Source organism: Drosophila innubila (genome assembly GCF_004354385.1).
Source record: "Drosophila innubila isolate TH190305 chromosome 2R unlocalized genomic scaffold, UK_Dinn_1.0 1_C_2R, whole genome shotgun sequence".
NCBI lineage: Eukaryota > Metazoa > Arthropoda > Insecta > Diptera > Drosophilidae > Drosophila > Drosophila innubila.
In genome coordinates, this window is record NW_022995374.1 from 10,109,065 (window position 1) to 10,134,452 (window position 25,388).

A 25,388-nucleotide genomic window follows, 5' to 3' on the forward strand; every position below is an offset into this window, starting at 1 on the left:
GACAAAATATTTAATTTCCGTTCAAAATGCTCGGCGTTAATTTATAGGAGTCTCTCACAGACTTGTACACTCTTCCTGAAAGTAAATTTATAAAATTATTTTAAATAATTTAAAAGTTCCACAACCGGAAAGCTTGCCTATTTTAATTTATACATTTTTTTTAATACAATATAATACTTTTTATAGATACTTATTATAGGCATTTAGCTGCCGGGATTCATAAACAAAACTTTATTAAGCTTTTAAGCGATTTGCAGTTATTTTAAATTAAAAAGTTGGTGTTATTTGGTTTGTTGAATTTTTCACTTTCCATAATTGCTGGTGTGAAGGGCATTCAAATGTTGAAAAGGAAGTTTCGTTTATGTTTCCTATTCCATCAACATAAACTAAAACGAAAAGCTATTAACTGGAAATGCAACTGCGAGTTCCCAAATGGATGCCAGAGAGAGAGAGAGAGAAGGCGAGAAGGAGAAGAATTAGGGATGAAGGACTTTGTGGAGTGTGGGGCGTGGCACCATTTCCCTCTTGAATTTGCGCAAATTTACACGAATTTGATTATTATTATGATGGCAATTTGCAAAGATGTCATCTCTCAGGCAAAACAGAACAAAAACGAAGAGAAATAGAAAATATTGTTGGACAAAACGGAAATTTCTCATTGCGCAAAGTGGCGCAGGACATTCAACTGGATACAGGGTGACTGGATAAGTTGAAGTGCAGCAGCTGTTGTTGGTCAGTTCACTATGGTTCACCCTGTGAACAATGCTTGCCCGAGTCCTTGGCATCAATTGTGCCTTCCATCTAACAGAAATTTATAGTCCTTTACAAGCTGTGCGTCTTGTTGCCATTCGCTTATCGCGGTCGCCCATAATTATGACGCACTTTGTGGCAGAGGCAAAGGCAAAGCAAGAGTCAGCGATGTATCTCGGAAGGCTCCCAGTGGCAGTTGGCGACCGCGACACGTCCTTCGTGTGCTTCCTTCGTCCAGTACATCCTGCAGCAGGATGTTCAATTTTCGCTTGCCTCTTATTTTGCTTTTGCCATTTTGATTTCCTTATTTGCCTTGTCGCGTTTTGCATTCATTTGCCTTTTGCACTTTATCTGCCAACATTGCATTACTTTAAGTGGCATCTACACCCTTCTCCTGCATCCTCACTTGACTCTTGCCGCACCAGCGATTGCTCGGCTCGACTCGACTCGACTCGGCGAAATTATCTGTTAGGAAAATCAAAAGTTTTTGCGCTTTTATGTGGCTCTGTCGTACTGCTCTGGGGGGCAAGGGGAATGGGCGTGTCAGTTAGAAAGGAGCGGCCTTAAATTGTGTCAAGGACACAACGCCCGGGGCTGCCTTTTGGCGGCAAATTCGAGAAATTATTGCGGAAAAGGAAAACAACGCAGCAAACATTGTTTAACTTTCATTGCTTTTCCCTTTGCCGACTTTCTGATTTGTTTACAAAAGCAAAAACTCACACAAATTGCCAATAAAAGGCAGCTTTCAGCAGTTTAAACTCTTAAGGATATGCTGACAGGCTTATCGACCGCGGAGCATAACCAAAGTGTGGTGTGATTATTTGCCAAGAGCTAAACAATACAAATGATAAATGATTTCAAATTGAAATGAATTTGTTATGGTCGATTGCCTATGATTCAATAAAATCATCGTCGAGCAATTAAGTGTAAATTATTAATTTGTATATTAAATATTTCCATTATTTACTTTGACACTTTAGTGAAAAACCATTAAGAAGAAAAGTAGATTGATGAAGAAACTGTGTGCTATATACCGAAATATTTCTTGTCATAAAGTTAACTGAATTTCACTTACTTTGTTCTTGGAACTCAACTGTAGTTATCTACAGAATTTGTTGGGCAAATGTAATTAAATAAATGCATATCTCAGATGCATTTACCAGAGTCTCAACGAGTTCTCAAGTCGAATTACAACTTTAAATTGACTTGCCTGGCATTCACACTCACACTCACACTCACATATTCACACCCACATGCACACGGGCATTCACACTGTCATTCGGATCTTATAAGATTTACCTTTCTAGGTCATACAAAGGACGAACAATGTGGGATATGTTTTATGACCACCTCTAGTGGCTTTACTTTAACAACCGCACAAAAAAATTACCTGAGAAACTATATATACGAGTATTCATCATGTAGAAGCCGAGTGTGAATCTGAATATGTATGTGTGTACTACCCGCATAAGAGCACTGCGACAGTGAAAACCAGAGACTGCAACACCTTGTCATTGATGCGACTTTTATGCACGTCTATAAGTCTGGCTTATGCGCTTATTATGCAGCCAAAATTCAATTCACCAGGGTGATCCAGAGACGCCGACCAAGTTTCGTTGGCTGTCAAGTCATTCGTTTAATTTCATTTTCGATGAACTGGCCCTTGCCGAACCCGGACAGCATGTCAAAGTTCCTGGAACTTCATTAATCCAAATCTGACGAGGCAACTGAGCGAGAAAGAGAAACAGAAACGGAAACCCTTCACGGCCAGCCACTTGTGGATATGTCTGATTTCTTACGGCTATTCCTATTGCCATGGCGACGTTGAATGCCAAGACTCAAGTTCTTTTGCAAAATTTTGTGAAATTAAATGAAGCAGAAACTTGGTGAAAGTATTTTAACCAGTCAAAATGTTGATGATAGGCCTTTGACTTTTTATGACCCACAGCGGTGAGTAACTCACAAAATACAGTATATTCGCTATATGAACAAGTTTGTGAGAATAGAAATACTTAATTCAAGTCGCTTTTACAGTCAATTTCTTCGCATTTAATGTGAAAAGAAGTGAGTTTGGTTTAACTTAAAACAAAAGAGCATACCATAATCAACATTACATTTTCCAGTGTCTCTGTTCCTTTTTCTGCTCCTATACCACATCTTGTCCTACCTTACGAACTTGTGCAGCTTCACATTGCTGATTGTGCCGGGCGCAAAGTTTGCCGCTCCAAAGTTGTTCATAAGTATTTTGCCAAGGGTAAAATAACTTTGACATCAACTTGGCAAGCAAAGTCTTCTAAGAATCCCAAGGCCCACTTTTACATGCTAATCAACTGTGGGTTCGATGGAACGACAGTTACATCTGCATCAAGTTCCAAATGCAAAAGTGCAGAACTATTTTGAAGTGCATGAACAATCGATTGCAAATCCAACAATTGTCATCACTAGCAATCTGCACGAACTTGTCAACTTTTCCATTTCTTTTCTAAATCGACAGTGTTGACAGAATTGACTGAAAAAAAAGTTTGATTTGAAAAATAAGTAAAAGTAGCTAAATAAAAACAATAAATGTCCTACAAAAGGTTAATCTTAAATAAAACTATTTTGGTGCTTTAGTATTTTTATTTGTATGAATTTTAATTATCTGAAATATGCTAGATCTAGCCATATATAAGCTGAAATGGCAACACTGATAGCTTATTCAGATTTATTTTAGAGTTTATCAAGTCGAATAGTTTTTTGATAGAAAATTCCTTTTGAATTTAATGAAACTATATGGCATCTGGCATTCATTGGGAGCACTCAGCTGTGGCTCCCTCGCAACCTATGTCAGCTTAAAGCTGCTTGATCGACGACAGGCGCACACGGAGCACCAGCACGTGGAGGATTCCTTGGGCAAGGGACATTGGTGTCATAACTGGGACCGGCGTGAGTATCAGACGTCCAATGTGGACAGTGGTCAGTTAGCGGCAGGAGCCGAGGAACCAGTTGCCCTGCGTCACATTGTCCTGGTGCGGCATGGGGAATATAAATCAACGCCAGATGGCAATCGTCTGACGGATCTGGGGCGACTTCAGGCACATCGCACCGGGCAGCGACTGCTTGAAATGGGCATTGCCTGGGATCATGTGGTGGCCTCGACAATGACGCGGGCACAGGAGACGGCTATGATTATACTGAAGCAAATCAACTTTGATCCCCTCAAGATGAAGCGCTGCGAACTCTTGCCGGAGGGCACACCATGTCCAGCGGATCCGCCACAGAACCGCAGCGCCTGCCACGTGGAGCAGGCTTATCGTAGGGACGGACCACGTATTGAGGCCGCCTTTCGACGTTACTTCTTTCGCGCCTCCCCAGAGCAGAAGGATGACTCCTACTTGCTGATCATTGGACACGCCAATGTCATACGCTATTTAGTTTGCCGCGCCCTGCAATTCCCACCAGATGCCTGGACTCGATTTAGCCTCAACCATGGCTCCATCACCTGGCTGACTATCTGGCCCACTGGCTATGTGACGATCCGTTGCCTGGGCGATACAGGTTATATGCCTGTGACTGAACTAACCCATCGACGACCGACAATTTCAGTGGAGGAATCCTAATCGCTAATTCTCAACTCATCTGTTGTAGTCGATGTATTTAAATATTGCATTGTAGTTTCTAATGAGTCGCAGAGTATCAGATATTTTGGTGTAAGGCTCACAGACATAATTCAAAAGGCCTATAAATCGTGTACACGTTCTTAAATTATGTTTAATAATAAAAATTAATAATGTTTTAATTTGAGAGTACTGTCATGGGATTGTTTTCCACGACTTTTAAAGATTGATTTCATTTTAAGAATGATATATTCAAATTATATGTTCAGTTTCATGCTTTTAACTTCAAAACATCTTAATGATTATATAATTTTAAGTATTTTTATGATAAGAATGTTATAAATGTTAAAGATGAAAAATCTAAGTTTTGAAGCAAAATTTGATACGCTGAACTTTGTTTTTATCAGTTTGGAGATAAATTAATTTTCTAAAGGGAATTTACTTAATTAATTCAGCGCCAATAAACTTAAGCTTATGGGTAAAATAGTGTAAAAAACTAACTCTGAACTATGTTTTTGTCAGTTTGCAGATAAATTAATTTTCTAAGAGGATTTACTTATTTAATTCAGCACCAATAAACTTAAGCTAATGAGTAAAATAGTGTAAAAAAAAATAACTGGTTGTTTAGTTTTTAAATACTGTACTTAGTAAGTTAATAAAAACTAAGGTTAACAAGCCACAATTATATAATTTTCGTATTTTTTGGCTGTTAGCCAGTGTATAGTATAGCTTGTTGTATGCAACACTTAAGTACTTAATTTCCACACAATTAACGGGAGTTACTGTTGTGCATGTGTGTGTGTGTGTTGTGTTGTGCTGTGGAATAACATCATTTGCAGCTAGATTTTCTCGAATTAAAATTTGCAAAGCTTTTCTATGCAGCCCGTACGAAACGTGACTTTTCTGTCCATTTTGTCATGGGGATTTTGTATGGCTCTTGCAGCTGCAGGCAACGGTGAAAAAGCTCTTTAACTTTGGCCAAAATCACTTTGCATGATGTTGGATGCTGGCGGAGTGGAGCTGCCGCCTGTGGTCACCACGCCTACTAAATCCTGTCAAGTCCGCTTGTTACCTCATCTGCGCACTCTTTCGGTTTTGTCACTGCTCATTAGTGAGACTTAATTTCGGTTATTGTGCTTTTCCCTGATGTTCGGTTTTGGTTATGGTTTTGGTTATGGTCTCGTTTGGGTTTTCATTTTTGCTGTTATGTTTGGTTTTGGTTTCGGTCTGGCTGCTGGTTTCATTGCCCCTGTCTACATTTCATGAAACTTGCATCCTCACAATTTGAATTTAATTTCTGCGCGGCCACAAAATTGCATTATTTCTGTCCGTCGGGTGATTTCAACGCCTGTCAGCTATTAGATATTTGCGCATCGTCGCTGGAATTCAAATAAAAAATGTTCACTATGTCCTCTAGTCCGTCTGCCTCTAAGCATCAACATGTAACATATAGTACATACTTTTCCTAGTAAATGTGCTTTTGAAAATATTTATTTAAATGCTTTAAATAATTTCTTTAGTTTTCTTTCAGTTTTGTGGACAGCAGAAAAATGAATGAAATAATTTTGTATTTCATTTCCAAGCCTTAAGTGTGGTTTTGTTCAATTTTGTTCAATATGGCTGATTATAAAGTGCAACTACGAAGAAGTGCATTTCAGCTAAGCTGATAATCGATATCCTTACGGCTGCAGGTTGACTTTATCCTGTTCCTCTTGATCCTGTGGAAATATCTGCTTGTGCTTGCGACGCTGGCTGCAACTGCCACAAATGCGCATTGAGAAGAAATAGACAAGTTCAATAAAACTCAAGCTAGAGATGCCCATAAACAAGCCAAAGATGCCGCCACAATTGGATATTAAAGTAGATACTCCAAATAGAATTGTACGCTTAATGGCCGTAAACTGATGCTCCTTGAAGTAGACAGTCAACCGAGAGCCAATAACACTGTAAATCAGCAGAATTAGCAGGTTATAGTCCAGATCCCGATATTATACTCACTCCGTGAGCTCGTAAACCTCACGAAAGGCTTTAATTGTTTTCTCCACTCTGTAGACAGCTCGCGATATCTCAAAGTTGTATTCGAGGGAGGTGCAGGCGGGCATACAATGGCACATGACCTTGAGATTGGGATTTAGGCTCTGCTGAATGGTCTGATTCTGCAGCAAGGCGTTCAACTCATCCTGTGCGGCAGTGTAACAGGCAATATCGCTCACTCCGCAAACCGGAACATCCAAAGGCTCTGCAAGATAATATTGTGCGAATAAAATAAAATGAAATAAAATAAAGAAAGACAGCTTATATTCGACACACTGAAGATTTATTATCAAATTAAATTGATATTGTGTGAGATTGGTTAAGATTTCTTAAAAAACACAAAAAATTTTCATACAAAAGGTCATGCTGCTCCATGAGAAAGTCATAAAAATCGAAATAAACATAGATACATATGAAAAAAATTTATATCGCCGTTTCGCCATAGATAGAAACGAAAATTTAATTAATTTTTTTCCAGTTTTCCTTGAATTTTAAAAAATAAAAGCTAAAAAAAAAGCTAAGCAAAAAATTATAATTTTCTTAATTCAAACATTTGATAGCTCTAAAACTACTAAATCTAAGACTGTGTATGAATGATATAGATATATTCATTAGCTTTTAGAAAAAGTAAAGCTTTTGAAATTCCGTTTCCTCTAAAAAAAAAGTAAGAAAAAAAAAAGAGAGATTTTTAAAAAATTCTAAAAAAAAAAAAAACTTTGCCAAAGGAAAAAAAAAATGTTTTTCGTCGTTTGTGGCCCAAAATCTATCCAAAAGAGTGGGTTTCATTTGTTTAATTTTTGGGCTGTTGCCTAGTGTTATCGATTAATTGTTGCTATGACAGCTATATGATACAGTCATCCGATTCAAAAATAAAAATAAATTAAAAAAAACCTAGAAATTAAATTAAAAGTATCTTGCTCTTCTAGTCTCTGAGATCAACGTGTTTATATAGGCAGACGGACGGACAGGACTAATTTGATTCGGCTGTTACTACTGTTTATGGACACAGGGTGTGCTTAGAATACGCTCTAAAAGGATACAATTATTATCCATAATTGTCACTTACTGGGCATCCAGAACTTGGCGCAGCCACACTTGGATATGGTAAAGTTGGCCAGGCATTCGGTCTGGCAATTGCTCTGCGAATAGCTGCGAAAGAAGCGCAGGGATCGCTCATCATCAAAGTAACACTGACGCCTGTGGAATATTGTGAATGTTAAGAAATGCATTTGCATATGTAATGACCAGTGATGTGCTCACTTTTCGGCGCTAATTTCATGCAAATTGTCCGTAGACACGACATAGTTGGGCAGCACGCTAACCATGACTTCATGACCATGGGGAACCAGTATGTAATTGTTGGAGGTGAGCGGCACGCTCTCCGGAGAGTTGAGAAAGACCTGCAAGGACAAAGAGATACACACCCTTGGACTGGTCGCCATGACGTATACGTAATGCGGTATAATTACGCACCTTATAGCCCTGCTTGAAACTGCGACAGTCGTAGTCATAGTTATGCTCCTGACCCTGCAAAAAGGCAAAGAATCCATTACGCACCGACGACACAACCGTTCGCTGTGGATACGAGTTCAATCCCTGATTGACATATCCCGAATCCAAGGACCAGTTGCCGCTAATCTCGTTGAGCCTCGGCAAAGTCTTGTCAAAGTAATTCTGAAAGTCAACCACATCTGGATCAACGAAGCTGATAAACTTCTCGTCACGATAAATATCCTTGGGTCGCAGTCCATTGAACTGATAGCAGATGCCCTCATCCGTGGCCACAAAGTCGAATATTTTATCGCAGAAATAGAAGCGTTGATTCCATCTGCAAAATGGACCCGTCACGTTCTTTGATATGCTCAGTTCCACAAGTGTTTCAGACACTCCCTGCGACGGGGTTCCAGGTCTCAGCTTTGCCAGCAACGGAGCAAATCTGGCGGCCACATCCGAGTCACAAATGTGCATCGTGGCAGCCAAGCGCTCCAAGCTGTAAATAAGCAATTAAATTGGTATTATTTCAACTTACTTTGGAGCAGTTACGAGTACTCAACTCTTCATCATCGACGCTGGAGAATTCGCTGTTTCGCTTAAAGTCATCCCAAATCCGCTGTGATATATTCGCATAGTCAAAGACATCGCGTTCCATTTTGATTTCAGGACAAATGGTGATGGTGGGAAAGGGAATCTTATGCACCGGCACCAGAGTCTCATCGAAGCCCATAATCACCGGTGAATCCTGCCACTTCAAGTAAGTGGCCCAAATGAGTGATACCGCAAAGTACACCGAAGTGCATGTCAAAACCAGCCAATACAATCTGTGGTTGGCTCAAAGCGTATTAGGGTGGAAGTTGGACAGGAACACACACACACACTCACTTCTCATAGATGGGGCGATGCACCTCGAAAATGTAACGGATGCCGTGTATTGTGGTGCTCTTGGAGTACTCCAGCAAGAGTCCTTTGCAAGCGGACAGCCGACTGCCGTATCTAATCCGAGATTTAATAATCACATCACTGGGCACATCACTCAGAGCTGCTGATGTGATGCTCGCCCGCTGATAGTCAAAGCCGGGTATGGCCAACAGTTCGGGACCCGGTAAGACACAGCACGGCTTTTCGTCTTGCACCACAGTTGCTGCCATGTTGCATGCCACACCACAAACGTCGCTGCCTCAACTAAGCTGTTCCGTAATGCGACCAGTGGCTTTATAGCCGACCAAGCCGACTGGGTGCGACCACTGCACACTCCTCTGGGATGTGTCCACATGGTGTAAATGACGCTTGGGGGACATTGCGACAGTTTCACTGTACTTAGTCTAATTGCTTGTTGGATAACTAGCGTTTAGTCAAAAGCCACATTAAAGCTCTTTAGTTCAACTGAAGGTTTCCCTTTTAACCAGAAGATCTGTGTGCTTTAATTAATAATTTTCCTTCTTAATCAGTTTATTGAGTTGAACTCTGATTACCATTGCCGCACATTCTACATGTTTTCAGGGAAGACGCTGAGACAGCTGCAACTCAGAAACCCAAAACACGTTAGGCACATTTGCATTTTGCGGATCTGGGGAATATAAGCACTAAGAGCTGTTGAGATATTCTCAAAGTGCAAAGTGCCCATGTCAATTCGGGAAATGCTCTGGGACTTGACGTAAGCTGCAACTTGCAACTTGCGACATGCGGCAACTGCAACAGATGTTGTCAATTTCGTTTGATACAATTTCAGAATTTAAGTTTTAAATTTAACAAGTGAGTTGCAGAAGAAGTCTGCTTGGAGGCTGCCGTGCAAATCCCAAACTACAAAATGCATAAATCAAAGGAAAATTGAATTTTAGCTATGAAAGGCATTGCATACTATGAAGCGCAACGTTGTCGTTCTCGTTGTCCTCGACGACATGCTGTGAGCCTGTGACAATATGTTAGAGCCGGCATGGGAAAAAAATCCTTTCTAGCATCTACCCATCTACATATCTACTATCCTGCCAAACAGCCCAGGCCCCCCGCAGGCGCATACGCATGGCAAAAACTTTGTCTGGCTTGGCGATGATGGGGCTTTAAAAATAAAATCTACTTTATGCAAAAGACGCACGACACACAAACAGTTAAAAAAAAGCTTCAACTAAAACAATGCCACAAAGTATAATTAACGAGTTCATAGATCAAGCGATGCATACTTCCTTTATTATTCATAGAAATTATAAATAATTTGCTTATAAATCAGTAGTTTATAAAATGGTTGATCAATCAACGCGGCAACTGAATTTTTATATATTTCATTAGTTTTTTCATATTTCCATATCAAATTGAACTTGCTTAATTTATTAAAAATATTTAAATGTCAGCAATTTATAAAAATTTGAATAATCAACTAGTTAATGCATTTGGCAATTGTTTTTCTGTACGAATAAATTCAGTTTAATCTCCCTTTTCTGTGAGTCTTCCCGCCAATTGTTCAAGTCGCACGTGCTGGTCAAATAGAATACAAAAGAATCAAGAATTCACCACTGTTTATAGGCAATCATACCATACTTCTCTGCCGGTCTTTATATGCCTGTTGCCACAAAACGAAATAAAGAGAATTTCTAAGTATTCTTTGGCGATTATTTGGGCTTCAAGCGGCTGACAATTCAGTCTTGTGAGGGCGTTTGAATTTACAAAACGTGTCGAGCTTCAGTTCATTAAAAATAATCATACCATTAATATAATATGTATGCCAGGATACTCCTATGGGGTGCTTAGGCAGTTTAATAACTACATGAAATAAATTGAATAAATAAGTAAAACAATTAATTGGATGTAAATTGGTGTATCTAAAAATAAATGTTGAATATCTCGGTGTTATGCGAATAAAATCAATACAATTGACAGGCCAGCAAATTTTGTGAAAAGCAAACATGTACAATTAAAAACTTCTACATATGGCTGCAAATATGTGAAACATTTAAACTAGTCGGCACATTCATTTACGATAATTTTAAATAAATATAAGCTGAAAACGGAAAACAGAAAATAGATAAAGCAAAATGTGTCCAAATAAATCGACACATCAAAACGTTTTTGTTGCCAATTATGTTTTTATGATTTTCAATTAAATTTCGTATGTGGAGTGTCAGACAACGTTTAACAGGCAATAAAATTAAAAAGGATAGAGTGAGAGAGAGAGAGAGAGAGAGCGTTTCAAGTGTGACAGAGAGGCACGCAAATAAATCAATCAATTAAAATTGCAAACGAGGTAAATTTACTCAGTGAATATTTTATTAATTAGTAGATTTTTGCGCATTGACAACATATGGAGCGTAATGCGTAATTCAAATCAAACTCATTGACTCCATTTTACACATTAACTCATCACCATAAAAGAATACTTTGATCACTAGTCAAACATTTCAAATAGATGACGAACTTCAATTACTAAATTGCACAATTCGAGTTGGGAAATGTGTTACATGAAATCAAGTATACGGCATGTGGGTCCATTAACGAGAAAATTTGCATTTTAAAGAGCTCAGCTATGTGTTGTTAGTACTTAAATAAAGATCTAACCTCAGGCATGAACTCTGCCACCTTATGCCACTATACCTGTAGTTATCATAAAACGGCTTTCACTAATATGCTCCTAACAACCACAACAACACATTGCGTATCGAGTTGCCTTCAAAAGAGCTTGGCCAGCAATTCAAGCGCCTTGACTCGTGTCCATTGAGCTCACATAATCGCACATAGACACAGAGACAGAGATAAAGCAAGATGCATAGACAGAGACAGAGACAACAAAAAGAGATTGTAGCTAAGTGAGACTCAACCCAAAGCCACCACTGGGTATCGCATTTTAATGACCTACTTTTGAGCTCAAGACTATTTAAATTTTGCTCGTATTGGTTTGCTCTAATTCAGCACGCTGTAAATCCCAGAGGCAAAGCAATTAGTTTGGCCATTGGCAAGTACTGTGCCGCATATTGTCAAGGAAACTGAAAGAGTTGCAAAGAGCTTGAGGGGCTTCACCAGCGGCTAGAACAACAGCCAATGGGTTGGCGTACTCTCAGCACCCTAAACAACAAGCGAGAACTCAGACAAAACAATATGTGGAAAAAAAAGCAGAAAATGTTGCACAGTTGTTGCACAGCAATGAAAGGTGTAAAAGCAAAAAGTCTGCAAGAGTCAAACGACGCGACGACAACAGTTGAGAGGCCAAAGACAGCAAAACACAAATACAACAAATAGAAATGGCAACAAAGCAAATACAAATAAATGAAAAATGAAATTAATAGAATTAACGTATCTGTGAAATTTAATTCAAGGCGTCCACAATTCAGGGACAACACATCGCACATTGTGCAAACAATTAAATAAACACGCTGACAATTTGGGACAACACCTTGGAAAGGTGTGAAGAATAAACAGTTTAAAAGACAAGTGACTAACTTGGTCAAGCAAGGGATTTTACATAAGATACATAGATTGAGAATAATCAATTTTATAAGAAGCGTTAAGCTGCCTTTATACTGAAGTTTTAATGAATTCGCTACGATTTTATTTGTAAATATTGCCATCGCTTTATAGAGAACTTATAAAACCGAGCTCCTTGAAATATGCTTAAGTAAAAATATGTTTGAGATTTCGCAAGTCCATTAAAGTAAAAAAAAAAAATATCAACAACTTTAGCAGCATATTAATTTCGAAGAAAAATATGTGAAAATGTCGCACGAGCGCAATATTTATTAATTTATATACGTATGTGTCACATGGGGTTGGCTGAGCATAAATATGAATGCATAATTGGAACATAAAATTCCGAAAATATTTTACAACATTGCCACCCTCTGTGTGTGTGTGGTCCATATACATAAATGCTTGGTGTGTTGCCAGGCATTCATTGTGCTCTTTTACCATTTATTCATTTCAGTAACACACACAGACACACACACACACTCAACTTAACTCAAGGCGACCAGCTGAAGATGGACCTACGTATACGTAATCTAACACTGCCAACGCCAGTCGCAACAACAATTATGTCCTCGTCAACAGCAACAACAGCAGCCTTAGCCGCTGCGATGTCTAGTGGCACAGCAACAACAATAGCACCGACAACAACAACCACAACAACAACAACAACTGGGACAGGCACATTTTTTACATACAGCATACCAGGCATGGACATCGCGCCGGGACCATTTATATTCACCTACGTTAGTGAATTTTTATCGCTTATCACGCCCGAAGAATTGCCCCTTGGTAAGTCTAGGGTATGCCAGCAGAAGAAGAAGCAGACATGGAAAGGGAAGGGGTCAGGGTGACTGTATGTGTGTGTGTATGTGTGAGTATCTAGTTTTGTCTGGCTGCCAACAGTGAAAGGGAATTGAATGCCAAGTTGAGTGCAGACCACACATTTATATCATTCACATTGGATACTCAGCAGTGTATCTTTTACTACTATATTAATTAATTATATTTAGTTGCAGACAATACTTTTACATTGATAGCAAAAGTTTGCTGGTCACGTATAAAGTGTAAATGATTTTGCGTAGTTGTCTCGTCCAAGGAACCATTGGGAATGCCACACAGTGCTCGACATTGGATTAAATTATGACACTAAATTCAGTTGGCGTATGTTTTATGGCTCTTACATATATTAAACCGTGTACTACACGATTGTCCTTATCAAATATGCAAGTCATTTCGCCACAAACCCATAAGAAAAAAAAAAAAAAGGATTACGAAAGGAATCAAGTAAAAATAGATGAACAACTATTTGTAGTTAAATTAAAGCAAAGTCAGCCTAGACAGAGCACAGTTTTGAAAACAAAATGAATCATTGAAAATATTATTTATGAAAATTAGTCAACTTGTTGGCAGTGGAAGGAGGAGCAGATGTCCGATGAGCAAAAGCTGACCAGCTTTATGAATAAGTATGGTGTGCCCGAGGAGATAGCACGTCAATATCTAACTGAGAACAATTGGGCCCTGGAGCAGGCAGGCAATCGATATGAGGCCGATAAGGCCAAGGTGCCGAGCAGCTCGGGCATTACGACCATTACGACCCAGACATTGCACTCACTCCAGAGCCTGTTGAGTCGTCAAACGCGTGCCAGGGAGGATGAGCCCGAGGGCTACTTTGCCGGTGCCTCGGACAGCTCTCATCAGCGTCTGGATGCTCCGCAGATGTCGAAGCGGGTGCAAATTGATGACTCAACTCCGGCACTGACCACAGTAGACAGTGATCGCAGTCTGCGCACCTGGGGTCATGGGGTTCGACTGGGCAGTGCTCATCCTATTAATCCGCCGCCAGCACGCGATGCTGAGCAGGATACGGACTCGGAGCTGGAGGAGAACGAGCATATGGTTGTGGTGCTGCATCTGTGGTCCGAGGGCTTCTCCCTAGACGACGGATCACTGCGTCTCTACGAGGTGCCCGAGAACGAGCGCTTCCTGCGTGCCATCATGCGTGGTGATTTCCCCTATGAGATGCAGGAGCTAGGCCAACGCATCGAGCTCAGTGTTCAGGATCACACAAATGAGTCGTATCGTCAATTATCTCGCAAACAATTCATGGGCTCGGGTCGTCCTCTGGGCACACCTGCGTCACCTCTTGACCCCGTCGCACAGTCAACCCCCGTGCAGTCGCCACAGGAGCTGCAGCAACAACAGGAACAGGCTGCCGAGCAGGCTTTGTCCCTGAATGGACAGATGAGGGTAACCACAATACAATTCCGTCTGGCCAATGGAAGCCGCATTGCCGCCAACTTTAATTGCACCCACCAAGTCGCCGATCTCTACAGATATGTGCGTATAGCGAGACCTCAATATTCCAGTGAGAACTTTATGCTCCTGACCGCATTTCCCCGTCACCAACTCCTCGAGGACGACGCCCGTACCTTGGCCGAGGCGGATCTGCTCAATGTGGTGGTCATCCAACACATCAACGAGGACGCAGAACAGTTGACTGAGTGAAATCTTTTATAGCTGTTTGAAAAATATGTTATATCTATTTGCTACAAATTACCAATATAATATTGTGGTGCTCTGTCAATAGCCTAAAACTCTGTCAAATGTTAATTCAGTGCAAGTTTATGCGACAGTGAGAGTGTTTAATTTAGAAGAATTTATATATTCCATTTGAGTATCAGTATCTGTATCTCAGACGATCCCTAAGACAAAAATAACTATTGATTTTGATATAAACTTTCTAAGCCATAGACAGCTCAAGGTTAATCTTATTTTTCTGTAGATCCAATCTTATAAAATATTACGTATACGTCTGTTTTTTAGACGATCTCTAAGACAAAAATAACTAGAGATTTTGATATAAGCTTACTAAGCCATAGACAGCTCAAGGTTAATCTTATTTTTCTATAGATCCAGTCTTATAAAATATTACGTATACGTCTGTATTTTAGACGATCCCTAAGACAAAAATAACTAGAGATTTTGATATAAGCTTACTAAGCTATAGATAGCTCTAGGCTAATCTTATTTTTGTATAGATCCAATCTTATAAAATATTACGCATACGTCTGTATTTTAGACGATCTCCAAGACAAAAACAACTAGAGATTTTGTTATAAGCTTACTAAGCCATAGACAGCTCTAGGTTAATTTTATTTTTGTATAGATCCAATCTTATAAAATATTACGTATACGTAAATAGCCTCAATCGCCTATAGTGTTTTTATATATCTGTGTGTGTGTGAGTGGTATATAGTCAACAGTCTTACTAATTTGATTTATTTTGTATATAAATAATTCAATAATAACTTGACTATTGACAGATTCCATACGCGATGTGCTTCATAAGAATGTTAGCCTGGTCGACTTTGCCGCCAACGTAAGTAAACAACATATTTAACTACATATGAATGCAATATATAATAGAGTATACGTAGAAAAAAATACTACAAAATGGTTTACAAAATAATATAGCCAGCATAACTAATAATTATAATAAATTGAATCAATAATTAATAATCAAATAAGGAGTTTCCTCTTAAGATTTGTAGATTAAATTTAATAATATAGTCAGAATTACGAATAATTATAATAAAATGAATCGATAATCAATAATCAAATGAGGAGTTTCCTATTAAGATTTGTAGATTAAATTTAATAGCCCCTTTGCGAGTATATTTCTATTATCTTTTATTAACTGTAGGCCATTAAAATCGAATCTGGTTTCATTGCGCTGATGAGCATATTCGCCATACTGGCCCTAGTGCCATTGATTGCCACCTGTGCCTGGTGCTGTAGTCGTCGAAGCGCACAGGACGAGCTGGATCTCATACGGAATGCGCCAGTTCATATAAGGGACGAGTCGTTGGAGGAGAATCTGCGGTGTCGCAAGAGTGCGGCGGTGGTCACACTCTGGATTGTATTTATACTGCTCACGTAGGTGTTGTGGAAAGTTAGACATATAAAGTTGACTCAATTTGAGGGCATTTTGCAGGCTGAGCGACTTTAGCATATTTTATGCGAATAGTCGACTGTCGGCGGGGATTGAGATGACGCCGGAGATGGTCAAGTCAGCGGTGCACGATGTGGAGGTCTTTCTAAAGGATACGCATCTACAAATCAAACACAAACTGGATAATGGCTTTCATGTTTCCGTTGAGAAAGTCGTCAAAGACTTGGAAGGTCAGTGGGTGCAACCCTTACAAAAAAAGAAAGTTTTCTCTATGCAAACTTTATTGCCATTCCCGTCGTATTTTTATGGTTTTCGATTCATGTATTATATGCTAAAACTTTATGCATTCTGAGTTATTGCAGTTATTGTCTCGCTCCTCTTTCACATCTGCTCTCAATTTGAGTCTGTATTCATTCTAGACGTGGATGTTCTCCTTGGCGAACCAATTCAAGCGGAAATATCTGCACACACTGGCCTCGAGCTGGCATATGATTCATTGACGACACTTAGCCTGGGTAAGTCTTAGGGTTAAGTGCTTCTACATTTCGATTGTTTGCCTCAATGCGTTGACTGCAGACTTGACCCAAATTTCATTTGATTTTATTGTTGTGATTATGGCCGGGCCTAGACGAAAGAATAGATTAAATAGCAAAGTTGAAGTCAGCTGAAAGGGATACAAAATATAAAATTGATATTGTGATACAACAAACACTCAAAATAATATTCCACTCTTGTACACACATATATAATGCACTCTGCCAATGGTAAACATATCGAAGTGCACTAAGAAAAGCAATTGTTTGCGCCCAATTTCATTATGAGAATGAAAGACTCGAGAGGATGTCGTGTGCTCCGAAATCTGAAGTTGAGTAGGAGGCAGGGGCAGGGAGGGAGAAGAGAGCGGCATTCACATCCGGTGACAAGTTGACACAAGCACAGCACGACAACTGCATTATATTCTCACACAATGTGTAATTTAGAGTAGGACTATTGCCTAGAACTCCGAACCCGTCCCAAATAAGTATGCTACAATAATATTTTCATGGATGTGTCGCAGCCAATGCGGAGCTCATCTACCGCGTCCTCATGCTCCAAGAGACGGTGGGACGAGCTTTGAAATTATCCCAGGAGGCAGCCGCCCGCATGGAGGAGCTGCAGATACAGTTATCCGTGCTGCAGCGCCAATGCACGTACCGGGATCGTCCGCTTTGTGACACATTGCGTATACGCAGCTTCGAGGAGAACGGCGTAGTGGATGCACTCAAAACGGTGAGCTGTGAACTGGTCAAAGTTTCCCTTGATTGGTACTCTTTATTATTTTCTCTTTCATACAATTTCCTTAATTTTTGTGCCATGCATTCTATTTTCTAACAATTTGTCAGTTGCAAGAAGACCAGAGCATTTTTCGCATGCGCTACTTGGGCGAAATTGAATTTGGTTCCACTGTCAAGAACCTGACATCGGAAGTTGGCGTCTCACGTTCCATTTTCAGCAATTTCCCGCAACAAGTTAAACACGACACGGCATATGAGCGAAACTGTAAGTTTAATCAAGACTCGAACAAATGAAAACATTGTAGAAAATTGCAAAATAGATAAATTGAGTTAAGTGTTTCACAGATTTTGTGTCAGCTTCTATTTCTTAATAACCAATCGGTATTAGTGTGTTGTAATTTCATAAAATCCATGCTCAAATTCGATTATAGCCTCAATTAAAATGTACAACTCAATCAATAACACACACGACACATTTCGGACCAAGTAACGTTCGTCACGGTTAAACAGATAGAGAAAATGGGAGGAGATAGGACAAGTTAAACACAATATTAATTACTGTCAATGGGGACAGCACACAACACTCGTACACTAATTGAATTGGCCAAAACACTATTGATTCACAGATACGCTGGAACAGTTGGCGAGCATAAGGCACAGGACGACGGCCAATGCCCAGATGTTAACATCGACAATTAATGCATTGCTGGAGCGTCTGCAGAGAACTTGGCCAGCTGTGGAGCCGTCTTACAACAAGCTTAAGGACTGGGCCAACACGTACTGGAGCATTGGCTGGATAGCAGCCATGGTTATAGTTTGGGTGATGCTCTTTATGCTAATGTCCTACTGTTGCTTCCTTTGTGAGTCGAATACCAAGTCCGGCGTTGTCTTCTTTATTGCCGTCCTGATCATCTGCCTGGGCAGCATTGGCCTCACCTTCTATGGAGTCTTCTCTCTGGCAATTGGTGGCAACACTGAGGTCTTTCTCTGCCGCTCTCTGTACGACAACAACTACGATATGCTGGGTAAGCTATTCGATAAGCCCGGCTATGTCTATGCTGGAGAGCCACAAACCGGCATCATTGGAGAGCTAATGCGTCCCGCTGGCGTCAACCGATCCGTGGTCAATGTCAATCTGGGCACAGCCCTCAGGTGAGTCGTGTTTCATAGCTAACTGTGTCCACTAATCAATGTGTATTTAGATTACCCAAAAAGCTCAATAAACCAACAAGTAACGAATTTTGTTATCCAATTACTTTGATACTGTACGTGCCTGTAATTTTGATAGCTCCCTAGACTCCAATGCACCTGATAGTCGAACCTTTAGGAAACTAAGCAATTGCATTTAAGTAAGTACTTGCAAGATGTCAATGGTCAATTCCTTGCAACGTGTGGAAAGTGTGGCAAGCTCACTTGTCAGCCACATTTAATTACCCAGAACTTGGCAAAGAGCTCTTCGAGTACTATCAGAAGTTTGCACTAGCCAATTGCCCTCAAGTAGAGATGACCAGCAATCAAATCTTGTCACTGCCAGAACACTTACTATTCCAACCGCAACACACTCTCTGCATCTGCATCTGCAGACTTCAGACTTTTGAGACTCGTATCCGTTCAGTCAGCTAAGCCGCAAAGTTTTGAAAGCCCTGTGAAATTTGCTAGCCATACGGCACTCAATTTTACGCAGAATACCACGTTGCACCACCGCAGCCCACCCACTCAACCACTGCACCACAGCACCAGCACTTGTAGCCACAAATTTTATGCCCGATTCCAATTATCAGCACAGATACAAATGAGCATGCATGCGAGCAATGCAGAATATGCATGACCGCAATAACCCCCCTCTACACCCACTACACCCTCAACACACTCAACACACCCTACACCTCTGTCAACAGCTGCAACTTTGTGTGTGTGTGTGTCTGGGTTTTAGGTTCGAAAGTAACCCAAACTGAACGGAAACTGAAAAGTAAACCAAAAATCTCTTTACACTTCTTTTTGAACAACTTACGCACACCAATCACAATTACAATTACAATCACAACCATATAAATGATGGCAAACATAACACGGCGTATACGTAACGTACTTGTAACAGGGGCTGCGAACAAAATCAAGCATCGTACAATGTCTTTCAATTGGATGCATTCGTTAATACCACAAAAATAGCCGATTTAAAACAATTCCCGAAAGTATCAACAGCCATCGATTCCATTTCGGTATCGGAACGAACTCTTCTCTCGCTCACCCAATCGATTCAGAACATATTGGAGAACATGCTGCACACATCCGCATTCAATCTGACCACATATCGGAACAGCGTTGGTGCTCCCACGCCCGAAAAGGATCTGGCAACCTTCATTGATCAAATGCAACGCGTTGCCCTCCAGGTGAGCAATTCCACTGTATTCACATCACTGCGCTTTCTTCCAAATGTTTCACTTGCCATTTTGTTAAACAAAGAGCTCCTGGTTTTTAAATTAAATTATCTAAAAATTCTGGTTATTAGATTTATCCACAAAATAAAAACCTTTGATGGGTCACTCTTAATGTTAAGAAATTAAATTGGAGCTGTGCTTTTGCTCCCAGGTATCACTAGATTACATCCAAAAAATCATTTTCAATTAAGTTTATTTCGATAAAATACTACATGCATTTGTGTGTACATATTTATTAATATATTTTTGTTTTAAAATTTTAAAAATTTACTCTGCATTCAAACTTAATTAATTTGAATTATAAAAAAAATTATTGTTCCTTCTGTATCCAGATACTGATTTTGATGCAAAGGGTCCCCCCTTTGGAATTTTGATATTTAAGAATTTTTAAATCTTAATTTTTCACCTTTATTAAACTCCTTACATCGTAATTAGTATAACACAGCACTTTAAACTTGAACAAAAATGCCAAATTGAACAAAAATTTTGACTTGTAAACTAGGAGCAACTGCAGACTTTCATTAATTTGTTGAATCTCGACCGATTTTCAAGTGGAATGCCATTTTGATCATGGTTTGGCCAATAAATTCATTTTACATTCAAACTTAATTAAGTTTGATAAGCAATTTTTTTTTTCTTCTGTATTCAGCTTGATTTCAATTCAAATTCAATCTTTTACTTTTAATCAATATCTTAAAAACAACACTTTAACATTTTTAAATTGTACATAAAATATACTGAGACCATAACCGAAAAGACAGAACCTAAATGGAACCTTTACCTAATAGAATCGATATTATTTTCGATTTGATTCCCTTGATTTCAGCAAATGTAAATTTTGTAAAGAAAAGATCAGTTTTAATGTCTAGTACATTTAACCATTAAAAATGAGTGTAGAAATAGCCCATTTATACATTATAATCCCTCCAGATCCAAGACGTGGCCACTTCGTCTCGCATGACAACTCTGGGCAGCCGATCGAAACGATTGCAAGCCTCGATACTGCAACCACTGGAGAACTTACAGAATGAGATACTTTACCATCTGACAGCATTGGAGCTGCAAAGGGATCCCTGGGCAAAGCAGGTCAATCAGACGCTCAATCATTTGAAGAACATTCAAGGATATTTGGAGAACAAGGCTGGTGAGATTTGTCACAATCTGACGCGCGTCTATACGGAACGGTAAGTGGCCAAAACGAGTACATGGCCAATGTTGCATGCCACACACACAAGCAAATTCCCACATACACTTGAACATTGGCAAGTTAATTGCATTGAAATGTGTGAGTGATTTTCTATGGAGTAGTCACAGTTGAATCCACACTCATTTCGTCTCGCCTGTGGCTGCCCAGCTTCAGTGTGTAGAAAAAGTGTGTGTATCTGTGTGTGTGCATGTGTGATTCCATGTGTGTTTATGTGCAGTTGTGTTGCTCTTTCAACGACAGGCAAAACAACAGACCAACAAACGAGCAAACCATTCAAACTCAACTCAACTCAACTCAACTCTTGGCAACTGCTGCATAGTTTTGTAGTTTTATCAGATAATTGAAAGTCGTAATCGTTTGATTAAGTTTGCCAAGTGTCATGATTGCATTTCATCTCCACTGCTTTTGTACTTCGAAATGAAGTACAACTTGAAATTCGCACTTAAAACTTAAACAACTTAAACAAATGCAGCGATTTCAAGAGCAAATTGTTGAAGGATGCATTGAAGCTTGTTGAAAGCCTTTTCAGCAAAACCTTTTCAGCCAAACACTTGTTCAACTAATTGAACTGATTGAATTACTTATTGTTTCATCTGCTTTGACAGCCTGAAAACCTATCTGACCAGCAGTCGAGCCACCATGGAGTCCCAGCTGGGTGATACCACAACCAAGTGTCGTCCGTTCTTCGATACATTTGATGCAAGTCGCATATTTCTGTGCCGCAATCTGGTTGACTTTGTCAATGGCCTGTGGTTCTTTGTCTTCTTGACGCTGCTGCTCTGGGCCATTGGCACTCCTGTCGGCCTCAATCTAATCAACATACAGACGCGTCTCAATGTCATGCAGCGGGCGCAGAAGCGTAGCAAGGGAAAACAGCGGAGGAGCGACCGTAGCAGCGAGCGGGAGCAACGTGGTGAGTCCCGTGGACGCCAGAAGCAACGCTCGAGCAGCGCAGGAAAACGGGAACAGCAACGGGATCGGAGCACCAGCAGCACGGCACGGATCAGACCTCCACTGTGAGTAGCTGGAAGACCGTAATCCTTTCGCATCATTATTATTATTATTCATCAAGGCTGCAAACCGGTTCTGAACCGAACCTCGCAGAACCGGTTCGTTTCGGGTTTTAAGCCAGCTTGATCCTTTCGCTTCATTATTATTATTATTCATCAAGACAACGAACCGGTTCTGATCCGAACCTGGCAGAACCGGTTCGGTTCGGGTTTTAAGCCAGCATGATCCTTTCGCTTCATTAATATTATTATTCATCAAGACTACGAACCGGTTCTGATCCGAACCACGCAGAACCGGTTCGGTTCGGGTTTTAAGCCAGCGTGAACCGGACTATGAACCGAACCCTTGAAATTATTTACCCATCGAACCTGAACCAAACCAATTAATAAATGGTTCGGTTCGGAAAAAAAAAATTTTATACTTTTCTAATATAACTCACATATTTTAGGCTTCGGATAAAGACAAGTCTTATTAAAATCTTTAAATAAATTTACATTTTTATCAAAATTATAACTTTTTTTAATTCGAAATTTAAAGGGTTAAAAAAAGTCAAGAAAAAGTTCAAGCAATAAAAATATTTCTTCGCATTAAATTGAACCGAGTTTCGAACCCAAAGGGGGTACATAAACCGTTTCGCGAACCAAGCCTAAGTCTTGCTGTATGGTTCGAACCGCCGAACCGAACCTTTAACAAAATTTTTGTGGCTTGCAGCCCTTTTATTCATATCATTGTGTTTGAACTTTTAATTCTAAAAACTACTTTGATAGTGGTCTAATTGTATAAATCTCTTTCCCAGACGACGCACTGCCACTGAGGAAACCTTGGACCTAGCTGATGAAGACTCAAGCCCAGCGAGACAAGTGCAACATCAACATCAGCAGCAGCAGCAGCAGCAACAACAACAACAGAGGCGACAGGAGTCGGAACAACGTGAGCTGGATCGTGAGCGAGTGCGTGACCGTGATCGTGATCGGGATCGTGAGCAGCGCAGTCGAGAGCGTGAGCTGAGCCGTGGACGGGAAATGGCGACCATCAATACTCCAGTCCGCAGTCGCCAGCAGCTGTGAGTAGATACACCAAATGAACTTGGCTAAGCAGCTTCAGCTTCACCAGCTTCAGCTCATCACATTTCATCTTTGACCCGCGATCAGGCGTCGAGCTGACCCAATGCCCGAGGATGACAATTGGGGTTCATCCAGTGCGCCAAGTAGAGCCAACTCCAATGAGCGTGAGAGCAGTCAGTCTAGAAAGATAACCAACATTTGGCAGTCCAGAAATAAGAGCAAGCCAACACTGTAAGTTAAGAGAAGGTCCCCTCTCTCCACTCTCTCTCTCTCTCTCTCTGACCATTCTCTGTCAGTCGCCGCCAGGGCACTGAGGAGCTAGACTTTGAGGATGAGGCGCCGCAGGACAGCGGCTGGCGTGCCAAGAACAGCGCCAGTCCCGAGCAACGGCAGTACGACAATCGTCGGTCGGAAAATCGAGCCCAACAGCGTACTAAGCCCAAGCTGTAAGTGTTCCAGCGAGTGCTGCTCCTAACCACCCCATGTACTCCATTAATTGTCAGCCTGTAGTGACATGATTCTTCATTCAAGACGTAGTACCAATGTGGATAGAGCTAGCAGCCAAGTTGCTCGGCGTCCGGTTACGCCTGTTCTGAGCGTGAATCCCGATGTACCCGCTGCTGTGCCCCTGCCCCGAACGCCGATGCGTTTGAGGAGCAAGGTCTCATTGACAGCCCGAGCCGTGCAGGATATTGTCAACAAGCAGAGTCAACGCCTGTGAGTTATTCCAAGTGCCAATCCTTAATTAACCGGCAGCAACATGGAGCAGTTAATTGGAAGGATAGCAACATTCCAAGAGCCAATTCACTCCTCAGATTCACCCATTTCCAGTGCTGTCATCCATTTAAGCTCTGCTCCACTTAAGTATTTGATGAATCGGATTTTGACTTGCCAAAAATACAACTTTACTCAGTTTTTTTAAAATCTCATATCTTAACACTTTTTAGGAAAAAATTATATCTTACATTTCTCAAGCAGATATTTTAAAGTATTATTTCTGTATTGATTTTTTTCTTTATTTTATTCCTTAGTTTTAATTTGTGATATCAAATTAATTCTAAAATGTGTTATTAATATGACATGAAACCAAGTCGAAAAGCTAAAAATTAAATTAAATTAATTTCGAAAACTTTGATATGATATTATGAAGAATTAGTTAAGAACTATATATATCAATTGACTTACCTAACACTTCTTTAGCAGCCAACGTACTGGTACCGATGAATTTGACCTGGATGAGAGCGATACCTACGGTACTGGAGCACATCTGGACGTGGAAGCTGTCGCTGCGTAAGTTAAGAGCCGTCGAAACTGAGAATTTTATTGTAAATTTACTTCATTTCCGATTTCAGTGCACGCCGTACTCCGCCACGCGGCGCTCCTCCGCCTCCCCCTCCGCCGGCAACTGGGATGAACAGGTTCTACCAACGTTATTGAACGTTATTTATCGAATGAGTTTTGCTTTTTGGTTTCTTTTGGTTTTTGATTTGTAATCGAATATTGTGCTCTTGACAAGATTACCAATCCAATCACACACAAATTCTTATGTGTTCACAGCGACAAACTCTATATATTCTGAACTTAACCTTTTTTTCTCATACCACCAACCGATCCCAACAAAAATGGCATTATCTAATAATCCCAATACAGATGCAGTGGAGAACGCTCTGTGCGCTGGAACGAAGTGGAGGACTTTGTCTTCGAGGATGCTGACTCACCGAATCCAAAACGCCATTGAGGTCCCAGCTTATTATTTAGTTAAGCCTAAGAGATATATTTGTTTTGTATTTGGATTATAATAATTTAGAGCTCTTAGGATAAATGTAGTCTAATCAGAGAATTGTAGCATCAAACGATTTAATATTTCTTAAGCATTTAAAGTTGTAACCAAATCACAAATAAAGAATGGAGCAACAAACATACTATATATACAAGACGATAACAAGCTTTTTTATTCAAATTACTGAAGAAACTTTGCACACAAAACTAAATTCTGAAATGTTGGGAATTTTATAGGCAACAATATAATTATTTTAATAATGAAATAAAATGTATAAAGTCTCAGAAGACAGTAAATATTGTTATATATAGTTCTTATAAATCTGAAATCTGTTGA

General features: G+C 40.1%; 4 protein-coding genes across 4 annotated transcripts; 3 read left to right on the forward strand and 1 right to left on the reverse strand.

The window, feature by feature from the left end:
- The first annotated feature begins 3,454 nt into the window (after window positions 1–3,454).
- Window positions 3,455–4,528, forward strand: LOC117784394 (serine/threonine-protein phosphatase Pgam5, mitochondrial). Its single transcript, XM_034622119.1, has one exon. It carries the CDS (start codon window positions 3,513–3,515, stop codon window positions 4,347–4,349), a length of 837 nt encoding a protein of 278 aa, XP_034478010.1. The 5' UTR covers window positions 3,455–3,512; the 3' UTR covers window positions 4,350–4,528.
- Window positions 4,529–5,819: 1,291 nt separating this feature from the next.
- On the reverse strand, window positions 5,820–9,055 carry LOC117784327 (pickpocket protein 28). Its single transcript, XM_034622035.1, has 7 exons — window positions 8,760–9,055; window positions 8,435–8,698; window positions 7,854–8,370; window positions 7,641–7,780; window positions 7,447–7,577; window positions 6,345–6,585; window positions 5,820–6,290 (listed from the first exon to the last, which is right to left on the reverse strand). Exons 1-7 carry the CDS (start codon window positions 9,023–9,025, stop codon window positions 6,026–6,028), a joined length of 1,824 nt encoding a protein of 607 aa, XP_034477926.1. The 5' UTR covers window positions 9,026–9,055; the 3' UTR covers window positions 5,820–6,025.
- A 1,836-nt stretch (window positions 9,056–10,891) lies between these two features.
- Window positions 10,892–25,208, forward strand: LOC117785100 (prominin-2). Its single transcript, XM_034622999.1, has 19 exons — window positions 10,892–11,112; window positions 12,784–13,115; window positions 15,650–15,705; window positions 16,030–16,262; window positions 16,321–16,508; window positions 16,698–16,793; window positions 17,336–17,547; window positions 17,661–17,817; window positions 18,179–18,704; window positions 19,651–19,942; window positions 20,921–21,174; window positions 21,803–22,213; window positions 23,005–23,271; window positions 23,360–23,503; window positions 23,569–23,718; window positions 23,804–23,989; window positions 24,473–24,562; window positions 24,625–24,690; window positions 24,923–25,208. The coding sequence occupies exons 2-19, from the start codon at window positions 12,839–12,841 to the stop codon at window positions 25,008–25,010; spliced, it is 3,693 nt and encodes a 1,230-aa protein (XP_034478890.1). The 5' UTR covers window positions 10,892–11,112; window positions 12,784–12,838; the 3' UTR covers window positions 25,011–25,208.
- Window positions 13,640–14,920, forward strand: LOC117785101 (UBX domain-containing protein 2B). Its single transcript, XM_034623000.1, has one exon. It carries the CDS (start codon window positions 13,752–13,754, stop codon window positions 14,829–14,831), a length of 1,080 nt encoding a protein of 359 aa, XP_034478891.1. The 5' UTR covers window positions 13,640–13,751; the 3' UTR covers window positions 14,832–14,920.
- Window positions 25,209–25,388: the final 180 nt, after the last annotated feature.